This window comes from Motacilla alba, chromosome 3, assembly GCF_015832195.1.
Source record: "Motacilla alba alba isolate MOTALB_02 chromosome 3, Motacilla_alba_V1.0_pri, whole genome shotgun sequence".
NCBI lineage: Eukaryota > Metazoa > Chordata > Aves > Passeriformes > Motacillidae > Motacilla > Motacilla alba.
The window spans coordinates 109,552,955-109,569,364 of NC_052018.1; the positions used below are offsets into that span (position 1 = coordinate 109,552,955).

At 46.0% G+C, this 16,410-nt stretch overlaps 1 protein-coding gene across 6 annotated transcripts in view; it reads left to right on the forward strand.

The window, feature by feature from the left end:
* The window catches only part of SPTBN1 (spectrin beta, non-erythrocytic 1), a 116,203-nt gene that overhangs the window by 40,031 nt on the left and 59,762 nt on the right, over window positions 1-16,410 (forward strand). The window contains exon 1 of one of the 6 annotated variants that reach the window (XM_038130455.1): window positions 6,949-7,729. The exons of the other annotated variants lie outside the window; for them this stretch is intronic. Coding sequence (XP_037986383.1) covers window positions 7,621-7,729 — 109 coding nt within the window. The 5' untranslated portion in view covers window positions 6,949-7,620. Of the gene's footprint in view, window positions 1-6,948; window positions 7,730-16,410 lie in introns of those variants that run through there. 6 annotated transcript variants of the gene reach the window in all.

Consider the following 16,410-nt stretch of genomic DNA (forward strand, 5'->3'; position numbering starts at 1 on the left):
ATTCCCAGAGCAGCACAGCACACTGCTCTCCTGTCTACTCCAGTTTTCCTCATCCATTCATCCCCATGGCGTCAGTGAAGAGTAGGAGCACCAGGGGACATGCTTTTGGCTGCCCCAAAACACTGAGCTGAGTGGGAGGCAGTGTTCAGCATCAGCAGGGCAGGAGTTGTGGAGGGGGGGTAAAGAGCTCTGGCTGCAGCAGCTGCTCTGGGAAAGGAAAAATGCTCCCTGGGAGACACCCTCCATGGAGTCAGTGAGAGCTGAGCCAGGCACTGTCTTAAGCCTGGGATAATATGCTGAAGTTGACAATTTAGAGGAGACCTCCCAGCCAGATTGTTCCCTGGTATAAACTGGATTCTCCCCTGGCTTGTCTCCTCAGAGAAGGAGGTGTCTGTCTTACACCAGCTGGAAACCTGACCAAAGGTGGCCCTTCAAGGGAAACCTGAGGACTGAGAAGGCTACAAATGTTCTTTGTTGCTGGAGTCAATGTTTTAGGGATATTTAATACAGAGAAACCATGACACCCTTCACTGTGATAATGAGATTGTTTTTAGATAATTTGCTGAATAATATTAATGGAAAGGATTTCTTCTTTGTAGAAACTACATGCCAATATTGGCAAAAAATATATATATTTAAAGTTATGGCTTCTCTCAGGGGTGAGCTTAGCTGTGGATGAATTTCAAAACCTTGTCATGAGTCAAGAGAAGTCTTTCCACAAAAAATGCGTATGCAGAAGAGAATGTTCTCGTCTCATGTCTTTAGCATCTAACTAGCAATGTTTCTGTATTTATGTTATTTATTCAGCCAAATCTGCAATGTGCCTTGCATTTTTTCCTTCTATTTGTTGCTGGGATACTGCCTGAAAGCACTCCCTGAAGTATAAATAATGTCTACCAGAACACACTGCAAAGTGAAATTCAGTGCAGGATTCAAACATGTTTACTAATTTCTGTTAACCTTGGAGCTCTTCTAATGGGGAAAGATTAGCGATGAAATCATTCCCTCAGATCAGAGCTTTGATTCTTATCTTGAGGTAATATCCTGGAGAGATATAAACCCAGATTGCCTGGAGACGAATTTCCTTGATGGGGAAGAGGCAAAAAGAACAGGAATGGGGATGAGAACCAGCCACATAGAGAGGGTGATGAAAATCCACTTCTAAGTTCCACTTCTTTATTTTCCAGCATTCTCCCTAACAGTTTTGAGCTCTTTTAGTGAGCAAGGCAATCGCTACTATTTTTTTTGACAACCACTTTGTATGTGTATGTTGTGTGAGGATTTTTTCAAGTTTTTCTTCCTTTATTATTGAAGGCAGAGAGGTGCCAAGTGACAATGTTTGTACATCCCCTTGCACAATGTATTATTTTTTCAATACATCATATAAAAATGAAGTCAGTTGCTCTGGAATAATAACTTCATGAGTTGGACATGGTTAATATTTGTCAATTGATTACTATGCTTTTTTTTTGTGGAGAGTGGCAGTTTCCAGATGGGAACATACTCTGGCTTGTGGAGAATTTTAAAGATTACTGTATTTGGCTGCTTGTTTCCACCCAATTTCCATTTTACTCAAGAGTAGCAAGACATTGAATTTTCATGCCTGAGTGATTATGGTGTAGCAAGTGTATCTGTGTTCCTGGTCTGACTGAAAAGGAAAAGAAAGAAAAACAAAATGGTGCAAAAGGGAGAAAAAGGAGGGTGGGCATTTCTGTGTCTCTCTCCCATATGTGTAAACATAGGTGCCATTCAGGTGGAAGACAAAAGAGACAGAGGCAATGGCAATAATGCCAGCTTCTGAAAAAGCAAATCAAAACCCATAAAAAAGAATTTTCTGCATAAAAATGAAGAAGTGTTTTCGTGACAAAATTTCACAGCCAGTGAGTGTGTTAAGTGTGTACCTGTGCAGTGTGCTTTATTTGAACAGGCTTTGTAAGGGCTGTCCATCTATGTCAGGGAGCAAGCCAAGTGCATTTCACGGGCCACAAATAGAACCTGGGAATTTAGTTACAGCTTTTCGGGGGGACTTCCCTGTGTTGGTGAGCTCATGGAGTATGGGAAGCAGTACAGGTTGGAATGCAAACCAACAGAAACAGTAATTTCTTCTGAAATGTTCTGCAAATGTCTCCTGTAGCTCTTCCCTGCTGTCCTTCCTGGCAGGTGTTCGACTCCTGCAGTTAGCAAGGACATGCTGTTACAAAAGTCATGTCAACTTTCCTGTTAATCTGGGACTTGTGTAAACTGAAACCCGAAACCAGGTGGAACTGACCCAGTTTCAGTAATAAATTTGATATTCTGGCCTGGTTTGTGAGAAAATTCCCAAAGGTTTTGGTCTCAGATGTCACAACCTAGAGATTCACCTGGAGCCCAAAGCTGGTTTGTACCTGGGACTCGGAGCCGAGCTGGAAGGCCAGCCCAGACATGGCAAAAGGAAAGCATGTAAACAGACCCTTCTGTAATAAAAATCCTTGTCTCCTACTTTTTAATGGGCCTCTTTTCCTTTCCTCTGGATTGCAGTGGCTCTCCAAAGCCATGTGAGTCACAGAGAATGTATCTGGAAGGGACTGGGAGGACCCGATGACAGCGTAGTTGCCTCTGTCCTAAAAGCCCCTTTAAACAGAAACATTGAGATACTTTCTGCAAAGGAAATGTTACTGAAGAGGAGAGCTCTTGGTTTGCTTGTGTTCATTTCCCCAGCATGTGAGAGAGTTACCAAGTGTTGCAGGACATGGCAGGTTACAAACGGAAGGGTTCTGTTCCCTCCAATACCTGCAGCAGGGATAATGAGCTTGGCAGCTCATTTCTGCTTGGTGTGTGGGCTGCTGCTCCCTGCTTCCAGCATCTTAGATAAAAAACTGGAGGGAAACCAGCTAACTCTTCAGGATTCACGTTATGCAAATTGTCAAATAAGGTAAAAATAACTATTTCCTATTATGTTCTAGAACAATCCCCAGCAAAACCTATCTCTCCTTGCTCCAATATATAAGGAAAGGTTTTGTTTTTACTGTGAGGATGGAGGCAAGCGTGATAATGAGTTTTCAGTTCCTAATTGTAGCACTTAGGGGATGTGTAGGAACTTTACCCACCTTCAGGAGAGGAGCAAAACATTACGTGATTTCTCTGGCATTTTAGTTTAATAAATCATCCTTTTTATCTTGGTGGTTTTTTCTTTTCTTTTTTTCCCCCTCTAGTTAGCCACCAACTAGAGAATTTACAAGAGCAAGAAAGACTAAAGAGAAAAGACAAGGGTGATGATTAACCAGACTCATAATTATTGTAAGCTCTGGCTTAGAAACATTGATAATTAGGAATTTGGACGGCACTTTTGCTGGATCTAACATTAGTTTTTTCCTTAGAAACCCTAGGGTTTTTTCCTTTGTGTCAGAACCTGTTCACTTCAGCAGCATTTTTCAGAACCATGTAAAGACAGAGCCCAGGAGAGACCCTTTTGTGTTCTGGGGTAAGCAGCTGTTTCTAAATGTCGCTTGTACATTCATAATATCATTGTAATCAACCTCTCGTTCTCCTTGAGGCTTTGCAAAGCTCTGATCATGTCAGCTAGGACACTCTGCATTATGGCTAAGTGGATAATCACTTGTGTTTTATTCACTCTGAACAAGTACCCAAGCCATCATCACCTGGCAGGTGCTATGAGACCGGGACAATTCAAACTGTGCCAGCAAAAGTTATTGCACGGTTACAGGCAAAATATTGAGAACAAAATTTAGAGAACAAAAAAACCAAACCAAACCCAGCACACACCTCCCTCCTCAATATGCTAAACTTAATATATGATCTGGTCCTGCATTTCCTCCACTACTGCAATCCCTAATGAATTACACCATGGACAATTTCCAGCTGTGTTGATGTGATAAGTTGCACTTGGCCCAGTGCTCCAAAGCTATCTATGGCTTTAAAGCATTCAATCCCCTCCATAACATATTATCTAATTAGTGTTGTCAAGAGCTTAGTCAATTAAAGATAAACAGGGAAAATGAGTAGAACCGGGGTGTCACAAAGGGCTTTGTGCATGCAGAGCCTTGTGATCGATCCGGCGCATCGCCACATGGCAGCAGAGAACGGCTCAGGTTCACTCATTTGCAGTCAGCAGCAGACCGATGGATTAGGCTCGGTGTGACTCACACCAATGGGGAGCTGGCAGGGTGCCCATTTGGAAGCAGCCTTGCTACATACGGTGTAGCATTTCGCAAACACGGACATGTCCCCATTTTGCTTTGCTCTTTCCACTGAACTCCCACCGACCTGTTCAGCAGAGCCTTTAAGATGTACGGCAGTACCCAGCAAAGCAGCAGGAAGGCCCTGGCAGCTGAGCCTGGCACCAGGGCCAGCCCCAGGAGCTGAACCATCATCAGCAAAGTCTGTCACATCTGCTGCTGGGGGGCACATTGTTCAGCCCAAATGCCAACCTGGATGGCAGCTCAAATGAGGTCAGATACTCACGGCAAATGCTGCTGACAACACGTCAGGGTCTGGCGTCTCTGTTTGTCAAACCTTGAACAAAATAAGCTCAGTTCAAGCACAGGTTCTTCCCTTTTCCTTTAGCTTTCCCCCCTACTCGCTGTGTAGCTTGTATTGCTCCATACCTGCTGCAATTCCTTCCCTTTAAAGTAGTGTTTAGTGCTACTGGGCAGGCCAGAATTGGAAGGGACAGAGAGGGGACAGGGACAAAAAAAATTATCAAGCTCCAAATTTTCTTCGGTACCTCCTGAAGCTTGGCAGCTTCAGTTGTCCCACAGGGGACAAGCTGAAACGTAAATGTGTGTGGTGTTAATGTTTCATGATGGGGTGGGTGAGGCCAGTCTGTGTTTTGTATGGGCGTAAGCTAAATAATTATTTTTAGGTTTAATATTTTCCTTTTGTAATAGTTTACTTCTTAATATTTTTAATAATAACCACGTGCATTAGTGCATTGCCTGCCAAAGGTTTTGGGAAAGCTTTCAGCTGGGGAAAAGTTCCTGACTTATGGCCTTCATGGTGTTAAAAATGCTCCAGTTTCCCCGTCAGTCACTTGGACTTCAGTTTTACCTTCTGAGCTCACATAGCAACACCTGTTTGCTCAAGGTGGGACAGAATGAGTTGATATGCCTGCAGGTAGGGCCTGGCTGCCTGCCTGCTCTTGAGGGGAAGGGTTTGCATTTAATTATAACCTAGGTCAGGCATGGCAGGCAAAAGCTGCTGTTGGTAGGAAGCTGCAGGAGAAATATCTGTGATGGAAATAAGCCTGTACTTGTGTGCTGGGCAAAACGTGCTCCTCCAGCTCGGCAGAGTTCACCTTGCTATGTTAAGGGCTCAGCTTAGCCAGCTCTGCTCCTGGGAATTTGGGTGCCTTTGGTATTTTGTGCTGCCCTTCTTCCCTGGAAACCCCATGGCCAGGGCTGGCGTGTGGGTGCCTGTGTGCTGCAGGGACAGCTGGCTGCACAAAGATTATCAGGGGAGGGTTTAGCAGGAGCCTGCCTCATGAGCCCATTGTTGTCTGGAGAGCAGCATCCTGCCTGCTGGGGCTGCAGCTGCAGGTGCTTCCTCAGGTCCCCCTGACGCCTTCCAGACATGTTTTTAGGGCATGAGCCTGCAGGGCCTGGTCCCCTGCACAGCCGCTTTCCTCCCTGATACTGTAAAACCTGTCTGGGGCAGCTGAGGAGTCCTTTGTGACCAAGTGGGGTAGTACTGAAGGGGTTGAAGGCCAGCTTCCAGAAATGTTTTAGGCTCTGCTTGAGGTGTGCTGTAGTACCAGGAGTCTTGTCTAAATACAGCTATACTGAAATACCCCAGTAAAAGCCCTTCTGTATCAATATAAGTAACTCTGGACTGGTGGTGTTTTAAGTAAAACAGTATAGTTGAAAGCCATAAATATTTTAAATGCATTTATGACCTCAGGAGCAGCGTGCCAGACATTTTCAACAGTCCGTGTGTTTTTGGAAACTCCAGCTTCAGCTGAGAAGCGTTGAGTTCCATCACTTCTCCCTAAATTGGCAGGGTTCACGGTTGGACTTTGTGCACATTTGTTCCCTGGTGTGCTGGTAATGGCTGGTTGAATTTCCACCTTGCACCAAGCAGGACCTTGGGCTGCAGTGAGCAGGGGAGTGGGCTGAGCTTCTCCCACAGAAATTGTCCTCACAGAAATTACTATATGGCTTAAACCTTGTGAAATGATGGTATCAAAACAAAGGCAACATTTGAAATGTTTAGTGAAGGGATGGAGTGGGAGGAGGAGAGAACATGGATTCCAGTGGAAAGGAATTTGGAAATACAAGAAGAGAAAACATTTGTGTGAACATTATCAGCGGTTTTAAAAATGAACAGGCAAATGTTACATACTGAGACTGTGAATGTGGAATTGACCTTTTAATTTCACTTACAACTAAGTGAGGGCTGGGAGCTCATGTCCCTGAGGGAAAACTGACATCCTGAATCTAATACCATCTGCAGGAACTGACTTCCAGGGCCAAGCCCAGCTGCTGCTGCTGCTGTGCGCGTTTGTATTTCGGCAGGGTATTGAGGTGCCAGTCAGAGCTCGGCGAGGCATCCTTATTTACGCTAGAGCCCTCCCCCTCAGCGCACAGCCCACTAATCTTGCAGTAATACCCAGCACACTGATAACTGGGCAAGGAGCCACATGCACAGGGCATGTCAAAATCCTCAATATCGTCAAGTAACATAAACCGAAGTGACAGGAATTGCCTGTTTAAAGAGCCTTTCGACAAAGCTTTCGTTTGTTCCCGGTGTGCTGGAGCGTACATCTCCCCGCGTCCCCTCCTCGGCTGGTGCTAAATACTGAATGAGCGCTTCTGTGTGCGTGTGGCGCTCCTGCAAGCCGACAGCCCCGCAGATAAATAAAGAAAAGTGCCCTCCTTTTCAAGTGATAGTAATCTGAGACTTTTCCGTTACATGAGGCTCCTAACAAAAGGTTGTAATTCCAGCTGCTTCGCTCGGGAAGGTACCACCGTGCGCGGCGGCGGTGCCGGCGGCGCGGGGCCGGGACCCCGCGGGCAGCCGCTCCCGGGGCGCGGCGGAAGGACTCGCTGGGGCGTTGCATGAGCCGGGCCGCTCTTCCCCTGCTCCGCCGCCCCTTCGCCCTTGGTACAGCCTTCCTTTCCTCCACCGTGCCGTATGGTAATCGAGTGACATCAGCCTGCGCCCGGGCGGCTGCTGTTTATATTACAAACCAGCAGAAAGGTCTGAGGTGTGCGCGGCTCCTGGGAGCGCCGGCCAGGGCGGCAGCGCGTGGCTCCATGCTGCCTTTACTTCGGCCTGAATCCCACGCTTGCTTTTATTTCACTGGGTTTCGCCAGAGCCAGGCGGGCATTTGAACCAGATTCAAGCACTTGAGAGTTGCCTGTTGTGGAACTGGGGAAAAAAAAAACAACCAAAAAACCGCCCTCCTGGTGCTTTACGTTTGAATCCATTACGGAGAGCTTACCGCCAAGCCACACTGCTGGATTTTGAACCGAAGCTGTTATTTACTTAGGGCTCAGGGGGGAGCGTTTTCGCTAGGGACTGACGCCAAACTACTGGAGGAAGCTGGGATTTACCTGGATGTGTGGTAAAGAAACTTGTGGTTCCTTTATGCTGCAGTTCATCGTATCCCTGCGCTACCTGTAAATGGAATTACAAAAATCAACCAGTATGCCCGGGCCGTTGTCCCCAGGATATGCAGCTCAGGTGCCGTATAACTATAACCAGTTAGAAGGACGATTCAAGCAGTTACAAGGTAAGCCTGTGCGGGTTTTTTGGAGGTGTTGCCATGCTAAGATCCTTGTAAACATGTTAGTCCGGGCTTATTCTCTTTGCACCAAGGTGTTAGTGAGAGAGGACTAAAGTGGTGCTGTAGGGAAAAGCTCTGAGTTGTTTTAAGGGATACTGTGTAGCTTTTCTCACTCCGAAGGGTGTCCCGAGCCTTCCACGGGGTTAAGGTGTGTGTCCAGCCTCTGAGCCATTCAGCCTTGCAATGAGGACTAAGGCAGACCACGTCTCTTAGAACAATAAGGGGGAGACTGAGGAAGCAGTCTGCTATTTACTTTATCCTTAAATGAAGTACGGTTAAAACTGGCCATCACTCATAAATCCTAGCTGTGTTTGGGCGCAGTTTGCAGTGCAAGGGCCCTTTCCAACCCCTGTGTACCTCCTGCAAAGGCGGGTGGCTTCACTTCTTCAAATGAAGAACAGTTGCATAATTCCCTAACGAATTAGTTTGCTCACGCTATAGATATCTGAGAAAGCACTTGTGTACTTTAACATTCCCGGTTTTCTTTGCTTTTAGACAGGGAGAATGTCCTTTAATATTTTCCCCTTAGACTCCCTGTCTGTGTAAGAATTAGAGGGTTTTTTTGGGGGTGCCGTGTGCTCTCTGCAGAGAGGGTAGGCCTCAACCCGGGCTGCAAACCCCCAGTGCAGGGGGAGGATGGTGCCCAGCAGCTCCATGCCTCAGGCAGGGTAAAACAAGCTCTGCTGTTTCTCTGTGGAAGACACGTCCCAACAATGAATGAACTCTGGGATTGCAGTTGAAAAAGAAAAAAGAATTCTTCACTGAAACCAAACCTCCTCCTCTAGATCCATGTGACGCTGGAGATAGTCCCAGAGCAGCCTGAGTACAGCGAAGTGCTGCCCTTCTGTGCATGTTTCTTATTTTACTCTGGTCTGTGCTGCAAGTGTGGTCTGTGGTTCCTGTCAGAGAGGGGGCAAGAGCCTGGTTAGTGCAAAGACTGTTCCTATTTGTTGGCTTGAGGAGGGAGGGAAAAAAAATCTTTCATTCATAGCACTTGGTTTATCTTGTAAACTGGCTCACAGCAATGGCTGCACACTGCATGTAATGAGGCAAAATGACAGCATCCTAAACAGTGGGAACATGGGAATTCCTGGGACAAGGCATGGAAAATCCAGGCTCCAAACTTGCACACGAGGGAATGCGTTACAGGCTTTATCTTGGACATCTGTCAGATCTTAGGCTGTGGTACTTGTGTTGGAAAGAAAAAGTTTGTGGCATGAAGAAAAACCTGGCTCATGCCTCTTTCTTTGCTGGTTTAGTTAGCAGTCTAAAGAAGGCAGATTTTATCATTTTCAGGGTCACTGCTTCAGGAATCCATTATCTCTGTGTTTACATCACACTGAAAGAGGAAAGCAGACTGCATTGTTGAAAGCACAGAAAGTGAGTTTTCCCTTCAGTGGAATGCACTGAGTTGACTTAAAAAGGTTAAAAAAAGATGCAGTGCTCTCTCTAAAGTACTGCAATTTCCTCCAGCGGAGGAGATAAAGTGCAGTAAATTCTGTGCAGTTTTGCAGCAGACCATCCTGTGGCTGTTTATTCACATCACAGGCATTGAAATGAGTGCTGCCAGTGATCTTGTTCAGGGTGGAGCATAGGTGCAGGCAATGTTGTAAATTATGCACCAGATACTCCATGAAATGGTAAATAACCTTACAAAATATCATGTGTGATGGAAAGGGAGTGGCTTAACTCTGCTGACACAGAAGAGGTCTTTCCTTGGATTAGTGGCTCTTTGCTTGAAGAATGTCTACAAAGCCATTGTTTTGGAGTTGTGAGATTTCAGGGCATTCTTGCTGGAAGGCTCTGGTGGGAACAGGGAGTGTTCTGTGGCACTGGGCTCAAGCCCGGCGTAGATGACCTCAATATATGTAATTTTTAAAAATTACATATTTATCACCAGTTTTACCTCTTTCACAATGGAGGTGTACAAACAAATAAGAGCAGATGCATTTCAAATAATCACATACTCCTTGATAATTGTTTCACTCCTCCTACTCTGGGTAGGAGGGCTCTCTGGAGCAGCACCAGCATTTGCACCACACAGATTACTCTAACTTCTGCTCATGTTCTTCACACGCTGAATTTACCCCTCTTTTCTTCACAGTTCCTACAGTTACCATGTGAATCCCTAGCTTTGCACTAGATTATAGCAAGGTACTGTTTAGATCTAGTGAATGTTGAGATTTCCTCAAAAAAAGCACTTGGGAGTATATTGTTTTGTCCAAAATAACATAGAGCAAGTGCTCAGGCCCTGTACAAAGAGAAGTCTGAACCAGCAATGGGTAGAGGACAGCTCTCTCTGATCTCCTCTTTCCTAAGATAGACAACACATGAGGTTTGACACTGCCAGCTTCACATGAGGAGAGGAGCCAGCCTAATTCTGCCCCAAAATGCTATGGACAAAGCAAATTCACATCATACGTGATTCCCTAGGCACTCCTATGTTCCACCTCTTTTAAATGCCTTGAAGTGATGATTGTAAGGAAACTCTCTTTCAACTTGGTGATGGCTGTGGGGTGATTAAAGCAGATTTTCCAGCCCAGTCCTGCTGGGGTGTGAAAGCCAGTGCAGGTTGTGGGGCTGCACTGAAGGGACCAGACCGGCTCCTTCTGCACCTGGAAGGGTCACCTGGCAGGGGATCCCAGCTCCCATTTGCCTTGATGGGCCAAAGAGAAGCAGGATGTGGCAGAAGCCATTGCTAGGAGTGAATCAAGACTCTCTTTGTGTCCAAAGAAGCCCTGAAGGCCAGTCTAGGATAATCCAGGAGTTTAGCATACCCGGTCCTTGTGCTCGTGAGAATGTTGGCACGGGTGTAGGGAGAAAAATGCTTTAGCAAGTGGTGTTTCCTTTACTAAGTTTCAGTAAGTTCCTATTATGCTTAGTTCACCTGGTCTTGGAATGATAAGTGAGCGATACCATCAGTGGTTGCTATCATCTTAAACCTAGGCGTGGAGTTTTGGTTCTCATGGCCACTTGTGCAGTGGAAAGGGATCGGGTTGCACGGCTGCAGTTGCTCGCTGCAAGTAAAGACAGAACCCCAAAACTTGTTTGTGGGAAACGCGTTGCCATGGAGCTTGTGCAGGTTCTGTCAGCGGAGAGTTTGTCCTGCTACACTGAGGAATTAAATGCAAATCAAACCAGATATGTTGTTGTTGTTATAAAAGGAAGGCTGTCACCTGTGCTCTGGTAATGTGGCAGGATTCTGTGGATTGGCTGGGCAGGGGTGTAGGAGCTGGCAGGAAGAGGTTAACGCAAGTCAGGAATTTGGAAGGAGATCCCTGCAGCTGTATCACCTTCCAGCGGGAGGGGTGCACAGGGAAGCAGCTATCATCACTGCTCCAGGGGCTCTTTCCCACCCGGTTAGCAGGACAGTGGTATTTATTAACATCTCTGGCATTCGGGAGCTTGATGACTCTATCAGCTCCTGCCCTGTCATTGGAAAGTTGGGTCTCAGTTCGGGGCTGTGCCCGAGGTGTGAGATTTCCAGTGGTAATTACAAATGTGAAATCTTGGGGGGTGGGGGTGAGCTAGATCGGCACTCCTGATAAGTCCCAGAGGAAAGGCAGCTTTCACAGGAGCTCTGAGGTGTGTCCTGCTGTGTGGGACATTTCAGGTTTGGGCATTTTTGTAATGTTGCCTTTCAGGCTGGACGCTGGGCATTTTAGTGGGAGCCTGGTGTGTTTTGGTGCTCAGGCTGAGAGAAAGTGAGCCGTGTTATTTTGAGCCGTGTTAGAAACAGTATGTTTGAACAACTGGATGCTGGAATAAGCTGTAGGAAAGGTGAGCTGCCTTTCTCATCAGAGGTGTTTAAGATCAGTTCTAAACTCTGTTTCATAGGGATACAAAGCTGACTGTGGCTGCACAGCACTACCTGCACCAGGAAAGGCAACGCAACTGTATTTTGGGTGTTTGGGGCAAAGCCCCTCTCTCTGATAAAAGAGCCTTTCAGCAGAGGAGCTCCTTGGCTTGGAATCCTTTGATCTGCAATGACCCAAGGAGGTTTGGCATAAAAAGAGACACACACACACACCACTTCAATTTTTAAGTGGCCACTGGTAATCAGCTTGATTATGTATGAATATATGTGCAGGTTGGTTCCCATCTGTGCTGCAGGATAGCAGGAAGATTTTCTCGGTTTTCTGTTCTCAAGCAGAGCTTCGCCACAGCTTTTGCTGCAAGAAAATCTTCCCCCAAATCCCTGTCTGTGCTCAAGGTTAAACAGGGAGTTCCTGCTGCCGGCAGAGCAGTTTGCAGGAGTTGCAGTGCTGTCCTGCACTAAGGCAGAGGACACCAGGATCCTTGGAGTTCCTCCCGTGGGTGCCCTTTGAGCAGCCAGTTTCAGCGGTCCCTTCCTGATTTACCTTGGGAAGGCTTTGAGTCTCCTGGGAGCAGTGACCTGCATAGCTCCAGGCGCTGATTACTGACCTGGGACACTCTACTTTGTCTACCAAATGGGTCACTGGCATTTCTTGTCATGGTAATTTCTGTTAAAGCTGAAATGCAGGGAGGCTGAATTTCAGTCTGGATTAAATGTGCCTGGGTTACACAGATTTTTGGCTTACCCCCTCCCCCCCTATGTTCTCAGATCCACCAAAGGTGGAAATTCCTGTTTGTGTGGCAAATTTTGCTTGATTTTCTGGTGTCTGCAGCACTCCAAAGCCCGAATGTGTCACAGCACACTTCAGTCTTCTGGTTTGGGTGAACACCTGAGCACCAGCTGCATGGTTGGAAGTCCTGTCAGATTTGCAAGGAGTTTTAAAGGGATCCCAAATTGACTCAAATGTGCATTTCTGTGATAGCTGGGCCCTTATTCCTTCCAGTGCAAAGATCCCTGTAAACATATCCAAATCCTGACTCAGTTTTTGGGCAGAAATTTGCTTTTTCTGGTCATGGGTTTTGGTACTTGTGGAGATGGAGAAGGCAAATTAAAGGAGCTAAGAGTAAGGTATTTCTGCTCATGTGGTCAGTGTTGATACAGGTCAAAAGTAAACATTTAAATTGGATTTGGCTTCTCACTGAAATAACTGTGAACATTTACAACTCCAAGCTGTTGGCTCAGGTTTTTCTTAGTCTGTTCTCTTCATTTTTCATTTAGAGTATGCTTGTAACATTTGGTTTTTTAACTGTGTGTGTAAGGAACTTAATTTAAAAACAATCAGAAATCTCTAGGTGCTCTAGCCTAATTTTGTTTTAAAAAGGGCGGTTCTGGAGCACTTTTTGTGGCTCTGAAATGAAGCAAACAAAGGTTGTAAGCAGATATTTTCGCTGGGACAGTGGGGTGTTTTGAATACCCTGCGGGAGAAATGTAGCCAGAGTAAAATGATTTGTGTGCTGCTCAACTGGTGTAAATCTCCACAGCTCATGGATCTGGGAATGCAGCACGGGAATCAGCCCCACGGGTGTTTCTGCATTCCGTGTGTCCGAGAAGCTCCGTGTCACACACCATCCCAGGGTTTCATGGGCATGTTGTAATCACCTGGGAGTACAGGCTCCTATCCCAAATATTCTTCCTATCCAAAAGCCCTATTCAAATGGATTGTGGGTTTTGCCATTAAGTTGTGTGGAAAGTGGGGCAATAAAACAAGCCTACGACAGAGATGAAAGTGGTGATAAAACAACAGAACAATGGTTGTCTTCCATTCCTGAGCTCTTTCCCAATTTGGGTTTGTGATTTCCTCTTTTTCCTTAGTTTCTTTCATCTCTCTGTTTTCTGTTGGGTGCATGCTTTGACTGTTAAAGTGGATGAGCTGCTATCTAAGCTTAGTAGAAATGGTGAAGAAAATCTAATTATGTGATTCACAAAATCTCCATTCTCTCTTCCCTCTACTAAACTCCTCTTCTGTGAGATGCCAGCACAGGGTGTGTAGTTTGGTAACTGCAGCCCTTCTGAATTTCATGAGTATTTTATTACTAATAGCTCTGAATGTCTTTTTGTTCCTGTTTAAGTTGAACTGAGAAGTATTAAGTATCAGCTATTAAGTAGCAGGGTATGACAATGACATCTTTTCCTCATGTGAAAATGAATTATCTTCATTGAATAGCTGGGTTTGGGAAAACTCTTACACCAAATATTGGAAATTAGTCTCTGTTGACTTTCAAAGCTGTGGTAAAGGAGGTAGAATATCATAAATAAAGTGGCTGAGAATCTGCTTTGCTCTTCCCAGAAGGAATCAAATCTGAAGTTCCATTTGGATGTTTGTATCTGGGCCTGGCAGGTAATGGCCTTTATCCCAGTGTGATTGTCCGAGTGAAGTGACACTTCATCAAAGATTAAAGTTATTTAATAAGTATTAGTAAACAACTCCCCTCCCACTCCAAACGAGTCCTTTTAAAGTAAAGGGTCATTTGTGGAGAGAGTTAGAAGCTCGTGGATTACTCAGCGTTTCAGCAGCTCTGAAGTTCAGCGCAGCAGGAACGAGGTGATGGCTGTTGTAGTGCAGCAGCAGAGGGGAACCTGATGGGCACAGGGGTGCGGGGAGCAGGGCCTCACTCCTAGCTGCGCCTCGAACACGTCGTGTCCCTGTTGGGACCCAGAGTCACTGTGGCCCTCCTGTCCACACAGAGAGCCTCGTGCAATTAAGGAGAGCACGTGAGCCCAAAATTGCTCACAGCTCCTGAAAATGCATCAAGCTGAGTCCTCACATTTCTGTCAGAGGAGAAAGGCCCAGAGGGATGGGAAAGGCCCAGAGGGATGGGGAGCACTCATGCTTGTGACTTGTGATGCGGAGCCCGAGGTCGCGGAGCTGGGAGAGCCCACGCTCACACAAAAGCCCTTGTGCACTTGCTGCTGGAGCGAGGGTATCCCGGGCTGAGAGCCTCCTTTGTTGGGAGAGCACTACTGTAGCCAAACTAATATTAACCAGGCTTGTAGCCCTGCTCAATGCCCCACTGTTCCCCAGAAAGGAGCTTACAGAGAAAGGCCCTTCAGTGTGCAGGGAACAGCACAGCCCGGCAGACACGCAGGCAGCCGCTGGGACATGGTCTGGGGGCCACGCTCCTGCCTTTTCAAAGGGCTTGTGAAAGAGCTGGCATTACCAAGTGGCCTTTTCATGGGATAACTGGAAGTGCTGATAATTCTGTGTTCAGTCAGGTTTGGTTTGTGCATAAAAACGTAAGCTGGAACTTGAAAGCCCTAGCCCAGTTACACATATGTGACAAAGTGACACTGGACAGGGTCAGTTTGCTCTTTGGTGGGAATTAGTAGCAGGCACAATCCTGCACTGATTTTAGCTAAACTGTTTGGGGAGGAGGTCACGAATATGATTCTTATGTATTATTCATATTAGCAAAAAAGAGCAGTATCATCCCAAATGGCTTTGCACAGAAGGCATATTCGGTGTCCTTGCAGAGACTTCAAACATCTCTGCCTACAATTTTGCCAAAATGGCCAGGCTCGTGCTTCTTAGGATTGGTTTGGTTTTGAGATTAGTGGCTTTAAGTTCTCTTGCCTGTTTTAGTTCTGTTGGGAATGTTTTCAGTTGAGGAGCTGGAGAAGTGCTCACCAAAGGGTCAGTGGAAAAAGTGCAGTGGCAAGGTACAAACATGATCTGTGTGACCACAGTACTCTAATCACAAGCAAAGGGTGACCTTATGCCTTCAAAGATTAAACAAAACAACATGTGGTTACAAAGAGATTTAAGAGTTTATCTGAACAGAATAAACGCTGGCTGCCCAGATTTTTCTTGGAATAAAACCCCTGTGGTTTAATAAAGATACCTAAATTTCACTCAACGGCTTGGCAAACTGCAGAAAATCAGCCCATAGGCAGCACCCACTTCTCAGATATTATAAACCAGTGCAGCCCCATTAAAGGGAACTGCACAAACAACACAGTGCTGAGGGATTTTGTCTCTCAAATCCACTCCCCTTCCTACATTTTTCTCAAATAACAGCTCCCCCTTGGTTGCAGCTTCTCCATGCTAATACCATATATTGGGTTCTGCCTTCTCCTTTCAAAAAGCCTCCAAAGCCCAGTTCTTAATGTTCATTTTGCCCAGGAAGTGTTTCCACTTTTTGGCAATATGATCTGATTATGATTTGATTCCAGGAAAAAAGAGAAGCGAAAACCTGACCATCCCATCTGTAGTCAACGAACTACGGTTTGCTTTGGGTAATAATTAATTCTACATCTACTTTAGTATCTTTCCACAGTTATTTGGAGGGAAGCTAGACCTTGATAGTGCAACGGCTGCTTTTTTCAGGGTGTGTTCCTCTGCCAGCTCAGATTGCCTGGCAATATAATGGGAGAGACTGCTGTGAAATCGCAGATGTGACTGTACTGTGATTGCAGGCTGATATGAGTAAGAGCCATTACGGAATGGCACTTAAGGCAGGCTCTGAATAAATAGGGGAGGTGTCTGGAAACATCAAATATTGGTGGTGTTCTGAACTTCTGACCTTTCTGTTATCCTCGTCACGGGAAGTTCAATAATTTGGGTTATCTTTACCTTTGAGTGCTGGGTGTCTCGTGTTCTCCCTCCCGGTCTCTTTGTTCACTCTGTGGGGTGTAAGGTGAGTTTCATCCTCACGGCCTCCCCTGAGATCAGGAACAGAGCGTGCCACTTCTAGCTCAAGGAAGTCTCTTCAGAAAACTGGCAGTGCCTGCAGACTGTTTCCCGACTGTTCCC